The 12,401-nt window shown below is 41.3% G+C and overlaps 1 protein-coding gene across 3 annotated transcripts; it reads right to left on the minus strand.

Annotated features, from left to right (window-relative positions):
- Positions 1 to 1,784: 1,784 nt before the first annotated feature.
- ldlrad2 (low density lipoprotein receptor class A domain containing 2) lies at positions 1,785 to 12,315 on the minus strand. Of its 3 annotated transcripts, XM_034533617.1 has the most exons (6): positions 12,033 to 12,309; positions 8,216 to 8,701; positions 7,128 to 7,277; positions 6,827 to 6,967; positions 5,911 to 5,979; positions 5,269 to 5,443 (listed from the first exon to the last, which is right to left on the minus strand). In XM_034533617.1, exons 1-6 carry the CDS (start codon positions 12,121 to 12,123, stop codon positions 5,358 to 5,360), a joined length of 1,023 nt encoding a protein of 340 aa, XP_034389508.1. In that variant the 5' UTR covers positions 12,124 to 12,309; the 3' UTR covers positions 5,269 to 5,357. The 3 variants fall into 3 exon arrangements, with proteins under 3 accessions (XP_034389507.1, XP_034389508.1, XP_034389509.1); XM_034533616.1 differs by lacking the exons at positions 5,269 to 5,443; positions 5,911 to 5,979 and adding an exon at positions 1,785 to 2,895 and having other exon boundaries at positions 12,033 to 12,315; XM_034533618.1 differs by lacking the exon at positions 5,911 to 5,979 and having other exon boundaries at positions 12,033 to 12,275.
- Between the last annotated feature and the right edge of the window lie 86 nt (positions 12,316 to 12,401).

Consider the following 12,401-nt stretch of genomic DNA (forward strand, 5'->3'; position numbering starts at 1 on the left):
CAGAAGGAGGTAGAGAGGAGGGGGGGCGGGGCGCATCAGCAGGGCCAACGCGGGAGGCCGGCTCACCAGGCATCAGACACCACCAGGTCCAATGGACCCTATGAGACGTGAAGTCACAACGACTCCGGGGAGGAAGCAGAGTTAATAAGGTGCAATGGAGAGATGTAAATTCATCCATAAGGAGAGAGAAGAGGATATAGGTGCTCAGTGTATCCTAAAACATCCCCCAGCAGCCTATAAGCCTATAGCAGCATATCAAGAGGCTCGACCAGGGCAAACCTGATTCAGCCCTAACTATAAGCACTATCAAACAGAAAAGTCTTAAGTCTATTCTTGAATGAGGTGACTGTGTCTGCCTCCCGGACTGAAAGTGGAAGCTGGTTCCATAAAAGAGGAGCTTGATAACTAAAAGGCTCTTGCTCCCATCCTACTTTTTAGGACTCTAGGAACCACAAGTAGCCCCGCATTTAGTGAGCACAGCTCTCTAGTGGGGAAATATGGTACTACAAGCTCCTTAAGATATGATGGTGCATCACCAATCAAGGCTTTGTAGGTGAGGAGAAGAATTTTAAATGTGATTCTTGATTTTACAGGGAGCCAGTGCATAGCAGCTAATACAGGAGTAATGTGATCTCTTTTCTTAGTTTTTGTGAGTACACAAGCAGCAGCATTCTGGATCAACTGGAGGGATTTAAGAGACTTATTAGATCAGCCTGATAATAAGGAGTTGCAGTAATCAAGTCTGGAAGTAACAAACGTGTGAACCAGCTTTTCTGCATCTTTTTGAGACAAGATGTGCCTGATTTTTTAAATGTTACGTAGATGACAAAATGCAGTCCTTGAGATTTGCTTAACGTGGGAGTTAAAGGACAAGTCTCGTTCAAAGATAACACCGAGATTCTTTACAGTGGTGTTGGATGCCAGGGCAATGCCATCTACAGAAACCACATCACCAGATAATTGATCTCTGAGGTGTTCAGGGCCCAGTAAAATAACTTCAGTTTTGTCTGAGTTTAACATCAGGAAGTTGCAGGTCATCCATGTTTTTATGTCTTTAAGACATGCTTGAATTTTAGCGAGCTGGTTGGTCTCCTCTGGTTTGATCGATAGATATAATTGAGTATCGTCTGCATAGCAATGAAAGTTTATGCAGTGTTTCCTGATAATATTGCCCAAAGGAAGCATATATAAGGTAAATAAAATTGGTTCAAGCACAGAACCTTGTGGAACTCCGTGATTAACTTTGGTTGTCATTGAGGCTTCATCGTTTACAAATACAAATTGAGATCGATCTGATAAATAGGATTTAAACCAACTTAGTGCGGTACCTGAAATGCCAATCGACTGATCCAGTCTCTGTAATAGGATGTCATGATCAATGGTGTCGAAAGCAGCACTAAGGTCTAACAAGACCAGTACAGAGATGAGTCCCCTATCTGATGCAATTAGGAGGTAATTTGTAATTTTCACCAGTGCTCTCTCTGTGCTGTGGTGTTTTCTAAATCCTGACTGAAACTCCTCAAATAAACTATTCTGATGTAGAAAGTCACACAACTGATTTGCGACTACTTTCTCAAGGATCTTAGAGGAAGGGAAGGTTAGAGATTTGTCTGTAGTTAGCCAACACCTCTGGATTAAGAGTGGGCTTTATCAGGAGAGGTTTAATTACAGCTACTTTGAAGGAGATCATCAATCTTGCCTCCTAATAGTTAAAATCTTGTCATTGAACAAGTTCATGAAGTCATTACTACTGTTTAAATTGAGTGTGACTGGAAACTATCAATACATTTCAGGTTTTTATTGTTAATCATTTAATTTTCACCCCTCAGAAATTGTACACACAAAAGCATGTTAGATGTTCACACTTAAAGTTGTTCTCTAAAAAATGTTTCCAGCTATACACTGGGCGACTTTGTGCTCTATTGTCCAAACTCCACATTGGCTTCTATGTGGAACAACAGAGAACTGCTGGGAGGAGAGTGGAAAGTTTGGAGGAATTTCTCCAGCAGAGAACAGCTGTTGTCACCAGGTGGGTGACTTTGTAGTTCTGGGGCTGTTTCCTCAGCATGCGTCTGTGGCACACTTTGGGTCAAAGCTGTGGACTGGAAGTGTGGTTTCTCTGTTGGACTAAATTGTTTCCTCTAAGTCAGAGCAAAACAAGTATGTTTATATACAAACAAACATATGACTAAGAACCAAATAATCTTCCTCTAAAAACTGGCCAAGAAAGAGATGACTTAAGCGAAACAAAAACGTTTCTTGAGTAACTGTAAGAACCCTTACTCCTATCTTTTCAGATACATTCATACTTTTTACACAATCCGTAGTCATACAGTACCCTGCTTCACCTTCTTATAACAACATCAACACAGCAGCCCCATCACCTGCATCATCATTACATTTAAAGCAATAAAAACCACAGTATAACCCAAATCGTTTCAGCGTTGCAAACATTACCACATCGGTCCGACTTTCCCCATAAAGATACTCGGTGATGTTCCGCTACCTAATCCAGAAACTGTTCATCTCCACCACTGCACTGTTCCAAGTCTCAGTATGTGAAAACTGATCAACAGATCGCCGTCCTGCTCTAAACAGCTGCCGTGGTAACATTTTCATCAGCACCGTTGGAGGTGGCTGCGGTGCCTGAAGGGGCCCCGTTGCCTGGTGTGTGTGGGGTGACCTTTGCCAGTCGGTGCTCCTTGCTGTGGGTGCAGCTGCGGGCGCAGAGCTGGCAGGAGGCGCAGGCCGAGTTGCAGCAGGGCAAGAAGCGACAGACGCTTACGCGCCAAAGGAACCAGCCGGGCGACCAGCAACACCAGCAGAGCACCACGCCGCCGGCCACCACACCCAGGACGATGTAGAGAACCAGCAGGGACAGGGAGGCAGGGGAGTCTAGGGATCATACAAACATAAAATTAGCTTTATTCATTCATTAATGTTATTAACCAAACTACTACTGTACTGTCTGTACACAAAAGTCCTAAATGGTAGAAATGAAAAACTATCTCATAAGAGCACTAAATGTGCTGAAAATAGTCCCCCAATAAATGCACTTTTACTCCTGTGTGAGAAAAGTTAGCTGGGTTTGGTGATGATAGTCACAGGTCTACCAGTGTTTATTAACCACAGATCCCAAAAAATCAGACGTGGATAAATAGTGGTTATATGGGGGGTTAAGTGGTCTATTAAGTCTGGTGGCTGGTGAATATTTTCATACGGTGGAAACAAAAAATAATAAGGCCAGCCTTAGGCTACATCCACGCTACTACGTTTCCATGTAAGATGCATATATTTTGCTACGTTTACACTGAGCATCCACACTACTCCTGTGGTTTAACTTTGGGCACCGAAAATAAAGAATTAAAAACGAGCCCGAGGTTGGATAAGTTTGGAAACTCCAGGGGTACATCCTAGTGTGGACACGCTGAACCGCATAGGTTTGGAAACAATGTCGTTGATACCCACGTTTGCTACTTGATTGGGTCTTGGATTGGATTCGTTGAGCCCTACATGAGACTTTTCCGGAAGAAAACAAAGAGCCAGGTCTACCAGTGATTCATTTCAACATGGATAATGGATAACAATTGTTACTGGCCTTGTTGTTGATGCTAGCAGCAGCTGGTGTGCAGTTAAATTCTGCATTTTATAATTCTACTACATGTGAAAAAAAGCAGCTGTTGTTGGAGCGAGCGTCGTGTACAGCGTTGTTACACAGAGCGGAATGTTTGAAGTCACAGTTTGCGGCTTTGAGGAGGACGATGGACAAAACAAAGGACTTTCCTTATCTTATCAAAGCTTATTTTGTTCTGCAAAACTATTGTGAAGTTCACAAAGAAACAAGAAAGAACAAGAGCATAAATACTCTCCAGTGCGACAGGGACTTCAGCCACCAGCAGTGTGACAGCAGACAACAACGAAACCGACAGGAAATGAGTGAGAGACATGTTTTGACCAAATTTATTGCGCCATAATCTAGTTAACTTTAATTTGTAAGTGTTCATTTTGAAGTAAAAGTGATGTGTGTGAGAGAGATAAAGCAAAACCTGCAGCCTTGTAACTAAACTTTCTCAAACTTATTTGTCAACATGTGTGACTCTAACATTGAGGACATGGGACGTGAATCTGTTTAAAATAATTTTCGAAAGGCAACTAAAGAATGGAATGCAGAGGCCCTCTGATGTAGTAGAGCAAACACTGTTAATCAAACCACACAAATAAGTCTTCTTTGAGCTTTTCAAGCCAACATTACAGTTCCAACACCAGTAAGCACTGCTTCATGTGTTTTGTTGTTGCAGCAGACCTGGAGAGAGGTGATGTTTTCAGTTTGACTGTGTGCTTGAGTGAGTGTGCACCTCTGTGTCTGTCCACAGCTAATCCACTGTCTTCTACAGCATAATTATAGCTGCATGCTCAAAGCCCTCTCATGGCTGCAGTTACCTTTTATTACCTGATTTATACTGCCACTGATCGCCTGCTGACTCCTCACTCACCACTCTTAACTGGCCCTCTGCGTGTGGTGGAAGCAGTTTGCACATTGTGATGGTTTTGGACAGTGTGTTTGCCTAACAGCTAACAGAACTACCAGACTCAGCTTGGTGAGTTTACCTTTGTGTTTTGTTACGATTGTAAAAAGTGTATTATACAAGGACTTCGGACTTGTATAACGATAATTGTACAGCGGTCGTCATTACAGAGACACCTGGCTGAGATCAAGAGTCTCATTTATAAAACAGTGTGTAGGATTTACACTAAATGTTTTGTACTAAAAAATGTATAAACCCTTGCGTATGCCTGCCAGTGAGCTATTTTCTTTCATAAATCTAAAGCCAACCTGTAAATGTTAGCTGGTTCAGCCTCATATCCCTCTACACGCCCACATATTCAACCATAAATGATTAATGCACAGCACCTCATGAATGTTGATGCATAGAGATGAGCTGCTGATCAGTGGGTCTTTATGGTGAATCACAAAGACTACCGAGAGGAAGAACACTCGTTCTCTCCTAATTCTTCTATTAACTCAGTCCTAACAGTCCTAACAGTTCCAGAGTATCTATCATACAACATAACGCATCACCAGTCTCACTGCAGTATTTATATGTTTACAGCAATCAGAATGATTGCTTCCAAAATTATTGTGATGACCAGTATCCACCACCCTGGACATCTTTTAAAACAGTTTGATAGGTGAACACTATTTATTTATTTACTTGTGTTTTCTTATGGCATTATGATTAGGACTGACAATGAGGATATAGAGTTATTGAGAGCTGTCACTGGCTTTATTTCCACAATTGTTTGGTGCAGATGATGAAGGGGAGGTGACTGGTGAAGGTGTGTGACAGTCACCATGGTTACCCCTCTGCTCCAGAGAGCTCTGATACTCGCATCAGAGAGCTGATTGTCTGTGTAAAGTATGCTGGATCTGTCCCATCTGTCCCTATGGAATAAATCATAAATCAATCAATTGTGTTCACTGTAGGAAGAAATGCAATAACCACTGCAATGTTCAACCTAATCTCTAGAAAAAGTGTTGGTATTGGACATTTCAGCAAACCATCAATGTTTCAGAACCAAAAATACTTTAATGAAATTCTTTTCAGCCTCGCATCACGCTTGCACAATGCCACGTGGTTAACATTATAAAATTATGTACAAGCGTAACAATGTTACGTAATGATTATAAATTCAACATTTACTTTTGGTTTTACAAGGGACACAAACAGCAGTCTCCTGGACAAAGTCCTTTGACCCATCCACCACCCCTCCTACCTGTCCTCAGTGGACCTCCCCGCTTGTTATACCCGTTATGATACCACACAACTTTTAATAACCGTTAACTCTGACCAAATGCAAAAACTTAGACATTCAACGTATCCATGGTTTGCAGAAACATACAATGCCAACCTTTATGCTGATAAAGAAGCTGTGTGACCTTGGCCTTAGTGTTGTCACCTCCACCAATCAAGGAGATGTCTAGATAATGAAAATCAGGAATTTATTATACAACTGCAGTAAAGATGAGCCTCTAAATTACAACAATCCAACATTTTGGGAAATACAACTCACTATGCCATCTTATTCAGTCAGATAAAAACATCAATATAATTGTTATCTTTGTGCCCAATTCAGAGGTACAGGTCCAACTTCTGAGTTAAAAGTTAACAAACTAGCAAACCTGTCTATTCATCTTGACAAAGATGTTGAGGTTGAGGAACCATACATATTGATATGCCTGGGAGCCACTGACTTTTCAGACAACTAGTATTTACGTTCTTAGAAAATGAAAGAAAATTCAACCACAGGTACCGAATCTGTTCATCCAGCCTGTGGTCCCTCATGGTGGGCTGACCGATGTGCATTAAAATGGTTCTCAGCTAGTACACAGCAAACAATTTGCACAGTAGGCTAATGTGAATCCCCTTCTCTCAATGGATAAGTCAGAACTGAAGAATAGCTGTTTTCTTTGGCCAGGCCTTAAAAGCAATCAGAAACTGACAGGTGAGCCCAGACAGTCCGTGTTTGCAACCCTGACGCTGGAATAGAGACAGACCACTCAAAAGGCTGCTCCCTGCCGTGAGAATTCATCACCATTTATTAGTTTACGAGGCTTTAGTGAAATTAATGACTCAATGGTCACCTCCATTAGTTTTATCCCCAGTCATCAGGAAACTGTGCATCCAAATGTTAGTTAATTTGTCCACCAACCAACCGACTACAGGACATAAGCTTGGTGCATTACAACTTGATGGATTCCTGCTGGTGGAGAGTCTTTCTACCAATTGAATTAATAGACATCTACTGTGTCAAAGCTGCAACTCACCTGTTACAGACTCATGACTGGGAGCGCTGTCTGGCACGCCACAGTTGTTATGAGTAGGAATCGGCACTGTGGGTGGATTCACAAAAGGTAGTGGTGGGGTTGCTATTGGCGGCGGAGGTTCAGGAGGTAAAAGCTGACCTGCTGATGAAGGACAGATTAGGGTTAGATTTTAACTTGTGGGAAGAGCTGTTGTTGAACTGTAAAAATACCCCTTTATGACATTTTAAGCGTGTTGTAATACAATCAGGGACTGTATCTTTACATATCAGCATCACAAATGTCACCTCATCACTTAACTGACCTTTACAACCCGTGGTCAAGTTTTCCTCCAGGTCACTTCCATCCCCACAGTTGTCAATGCCTTTATCGTCACACACCAGACTGAGAGGGATACACTTCCCATTTCTGCAGGTGAAATAGGGCTCATTGCTGCACTCTGATTGGTTGAAACCTGAAGAGGAGGATAACAATGAAGTCACTTAAGTTATTTAACCCTTTCTCAGTGTGCTTTCAATTCGTCTTCATCATCATCATCATACAACTGTAATTGTAACATGTTGTACACCTAAAAAGGATTCAGTGTTCAGTTGTATTTCTCTCCGAGCCTCTCGTGGCACTTCTAGTTGGAGAAAAAACTAAATGATGGCCAAAATAAAAAAAACTATTTCAGTTCACTTTTCTTAATAGACTGCCCATGATGACTTACAGTTTGCATAATAATAATAATAATTATTATTATTATTATTATTATTATTATTTGAGATACAGCTCAGCACTGTGCATCAAGTTATTCTTGACATAAATCTGTAATGAACATTGTGTTTTGGTTTGGCCAATCTGAAGTCATATTCAAATGTTAGTAACTAGCGTATAAGGGTATATAACAATTTGATGAAAGTTTATATTGTGTCTAATAAGTTGTTGCAGCAATTTTAAGGTGTATAACATTTATTAAACAGATTTGTTTCAAAATGTAAAATGTTTACAGCTCGAGAACAATGGACTTTAGGAGCAAACATCTAAAAATAGCTCAAAGTCAACAATTTAAACCCAAATCTCAATAATTGGGCCGGTAACCATGGTGACGATACTGATGCTAACTAACACCAAGGCAAATTCCTAGTATGTGAAAACCTACTTTGCGATAAAACAGAGTCTGATGTTTCCTGCTACGTTACCAGTTCACTTAAACTGGCTACAGACACAATTTTATGGAAGACAAGTAGCTATTGTATGAGAGAGATAATACACTCCAAGATTACATAAAGTAAAGGACCTCGTCCATTATTTTCTGTTTTCAGATCCTCTGGATCATTACACCATCATATTATAGTATGAATGTCGTCTAAGCATCTGTAGGATGGATGGACGTGTCTGTATCTTTCTTACCCAGTCTGAAGGACGTGAAGTCCCCCACGAAGTCGATGCGCGGCTGAGTCCCCCGGGTCACCAGCCTCAGGGTCAGGTAGTTCCCTGTGGACAACACCGGCCGGGGTGGGCTCTTCCCACAAAGAGGAGGCCCGAGGGGAGGCGAGTTCCGGTCCCATCCATCATAGAACTGAACGTATGAGCCGGCATGACACGGGTCCCCTGAGCTTTCACCAGAGGTGGGCTCCAGTCTGGGGTTGAGAGGGGCAGAGCCACGAGGGGACTCTGGAAAGAGAGGGGCTGGGCTCAGGGGGGCCACTCGGAGCAGACTGTAGACCAGGAAGAAGCGGAAGTGGAACTGGACCTTATCCTTAGGAGAGCTGGCCTGCATGGTGAGGTGGCAGTCAGTCGCCATTGTCACAAAGTAGTACTTCTTGGATTCCTGGTGCGAGTTGACGATCATGCCGTCGCCACGGATCGTCTGGCCACAGAAGTCCACCACGTTCACTGACAAGACAAAGACACATGAGACCAGCTGTCAAATGGTCCAACTCTAAACACACAGCTTTTAAAGAAATATGTGATATTAATGATCACTAAAGGATTTTTTTCTTTTGGTGTCTCATTCTTGGTAGAGACAAGTCTGTTTTTAAGGTAATTAGACATTTCAGTTGTAATAAAAATAATGTGTAAAGATAACATTGACATGACAATATCATTATCTGAGGAATCTGAGGAACATACAAGATTTGGGGCTTATTGATTAACATTTATGCATGGAATAAGTTTGCTAAGGCTTTGTAGTGAACTGAAATTCCTTTTTCATTTTTAGTTTCATCTTTTACTTTTGAGCGGTTTTGTTATTACGTTTTGGATAATATCTTTCTATTCACCATATGGGATTTTTGTACTTACTGTATGATAAGTATGACAGCAAAAAGTGACTGAAGTGTATATTCTTTATATGTTCAGCACATCGTTATGTCAATTCTGTTTGCATGAGAGAATCACAAAAGCAATTTAATTTGCATTTACAAATATGACATGAATAATATAAAAGATACAGGATTGCATTTTGAGAATAATATCAAATAAAAAACAAAAGGGAAGAGACTAATCTTAAGAATAAATAAATCATTAAATAAGATTTGACAAAGATACAATAAATATGTAGATACTAAAATAAGACATGATGGAATTAGATCTAATTCTAGGAGTCTCGGAGAGTTGTTGTGCCATACAGGGTTTGTTTTGAACATTGGTGGATGTAGAAACTCACACACAACAAAGTAAACCAGGTCGTCTAAATCATCTACAGGCTGGACCATAGCAGATGGGTGGACAGATCCGGCTCCAGCAGCCCCCACCCACCCACCGCCAACCGGCCTCTGGGCTACAGGCCAAATAATGAGAAAATTTATGACCACCCCTGGAGTTTATTAGCTCCGTTTCCCTGGGAGACAAACTAGATCCTCCTGCACTGACATCCAGGAATGTCCCAAAGCCTGGGAGCCCCTGTTGGTGGGAAACAGCTCATGCTCTCTGCACCGCACAAGTAAATACAAAGCCTCAGGGGACACTGTCCAAAACATGGACGACAAGAAGATGCCTCGTCCCCAGTAATGTTTTTTGCAGGCTGAAAATCCAACTCTTTAAAAAGGTGTCATTGTAAATAGAGTACGTTTCAGAGAGCAAAGCCAGAGGGTGAAGGTGTGTGTTACACACTATAGTGATACATGTGTCTGAGACAGCATTGTGTGGAAAAGGGCAGCAGCCTCACTGTCCATCATCTGTTATCCTAACACTGGTGACTCAACACAGGCTTGTATTCAAATTGATTCAGTCCTCTGTGGACGTACACACTTTTTAATCAGTGAATTAGCATCGAAATGACAGGGTGCTTTTATCATATCATACGGAATTCCATATCACATATACATATCATGAAAGGTGTAGTTAGAAAATAATGTATATCAATGGCTGCTGTGAAGCACCCCGGGAGCAACTTGGAGTTCAGGGTCTTACTCAAAGACACTTCGATATGCAGACAGGAGGAGCATCAAACCAACACTATCCCCTGATCCACAGCTTCCCCTGTACAAATTAGTAATTGCATATCGACAAAAACACAGGGCTGTTATACTACGTTATGTTCTGTGTCCTTCTCATTTCCTGATTTTGTATCTCCTTGATTCCTTTCCTCGCTCTGCGAGATCCATTTTAGGAACTGTGATGTCCTTCAGGATGGAGCGCTAAGGTCGTATCCGGGTTATAAGCCGGAGGATCAAGGAAATGAGAAAGACCCCTGGGTTTGGTTTTCAGGAAGCTCACAATCAACAAAGTCATCCTATCCAATCAGCCCCACCTGTTACAAACAAAAGGCCCTTCTTCTTCCTCCTCCTCCTCCTCCTCCTCCCTTCCTCTCTCTCTCTCATTCAGCAGACCCTGCAGCTCTTTGTTTGATTTTATTTTGAACCTTAATTAACCAAATAAGTTGATCGAAAACCAATTTTCATTACGAGTCTCTCCTTGCCACTTTGTTTACTCTTCATTCTTTTTTATGTTCCATAAGATTCTTGAATTTGATTTATCCAACTTCTTTTTCTCCTTCCTGTTGCCTTTTCCCTGGTTGAAATTTGTCTTACATACTTTGAAAATAATTTAAAAAACCGACCTGCTCATTGATTTGCAACCACACAATGATCTAATGTATATTAAAGAGATACCTCAATATATTTTGATTGAACTGTCTTATTACTTACTCGCTTAACCGCTTGATCAAAAACTTCAACCTCATTTAATAGCCATTGAAATAACGATAACTTTTGACCAAACAAAATAATAAAAACATAGTTTGTTTTTAGGTCCATACCACGTGTTGGCTCCCTCACTGCAAATCAACAGACTTTACACAGCAGCTATCCATTTAGCTAAACATTCTTTTCTGTTCAAGGTGCCCCTTGTTTTCCATTCATTTCCATATTATTTAAAATTATATTAGCAGATTATAAAACTTGCTCGAGCTGGTGATCCATTATAGTGAACATCAGCATTAATATTTGTCAAAGTTCTAATGCAGTGAAGACTTTTTCATCTGCTTTAAAAAAAAAGAATGTCATTTTACAAAACAAATCTTTAAAGGATGTTGTGTTTTTCTCAGACTCTCCACTCATAGCTCTTATACCATACTTTGGCTTTTAATCAGTATTTTATGATTTATGGAGTGTCACAAAGAGATATCTAATTCCTTTCTGTAAAAACGTCAGACTCTAATATGTCAACAAAATGAAACAATAATTCTGAACCTGGCTTTATCTAATGTTCACACTTAATGTTATGGACATTATTTTACAAGATAATGCCTAATTTTTAGATTAGAAAATAACACAAACGTGTAACCCTAACCTTACAACAAAAATAATGGTCTTGATTTGAGTAATCTGCTGGGAAAGTTTCATGGTGATATTTATTAATTAAGATGTCTTCACCTGCAGTGTCTCTTATACTCCATCAATAAACAATGCAAAGTCAGAACGCACATCTCGTGAGCTCTGAATGATCAGAAACACTGTGTGTGTTGGAACAAGTCTTTAGCATCATGCATACTTAAGTCAACTTTAGTAACTTCTTTTTTCTTTTGGTCAAGAAACAGAAATACAAGGCACGTTTTGGTTTCAGTGATTATGAAGCTACCTCTCTGCTGCTTGCAAGAGCTGTGCTACTCTCCCCCCCATCACAGCGTTACGCACGGACTAAAAGGAGTAGTGCTCGTGCGTCACCTTTCAACGCGGTGCCAACGTCATCCATCCGTAAATTAAAAGTGTGTCTGAAGTCTTACCGGTCTCGATGGCCGAGCTGTGGAGGGCCATGAAGCTGAGCAGGAGGAGCAGCCTGAGCAGCCGCCGCCGGCAGCTCTCTGCCTCCATCATCACCGGGCTGAGGCACGAGTGCGCGCAGGAGAGCTCACAGAGGAGGCACCGGACTCATTACTGCTGCTCGTCAGGAATCGATCCGGTGTGTGGAATCTATCCGTGGGTTGGGGCCAGCCGCGCTGCTCTCCATCATAATAGCCTCTTCTTCTGGCTTTTATTCCAGTTGAACCCCCTTTTGGTCCCGTAGTCTCCATGACAACGCCCAACCAATCAGCTGTCAAGGCAGGAATAATCAAAAGTTGCCCCTCCTAATGTAAACTTCCAGAATTGTGTCC

The sequence above is a fragment of the Cyclopterus lumpus genome, chromosome 5 (assembly GCF_009769545.1).
Source record: "Cyclopterus lumpus isolate fCycLum1 chromosome 5, fCycLum1.pri, whole genome shotgun sequence".
NCBI lineage: Eukaryota > Metazoa > Chordata > Actinopteri > Perciformes > Cyclopteridae > Cyclopterus > Cyclopterus lumpus.

Bases quoted from the DNA above. Each gene is read 5' to 3' on its own strand.
- ldlrad2 (XM_034533616.1), bottom strand. From the start codon at position 12,123: ATGATGGAGGCAGAGAGCTGCCGGCGGCGGCTGCTCAGGCTGCTCCTC. The intron at 7,278-8,215 runs GTAAGAAAGATA...CCTCCTCTTCAG, and splicing joins CTTCACGTCCTTCAGACTGG to GTTTCAACCAATCAGAGTGC. The intron at 2,896-6,826 runs GTGAGTTGCAGC...TATGATCCCTAG, and splicing joins CAGTCATGAGTCTGTAACAG to ACTCCCCTGCCTCCCTGTCC.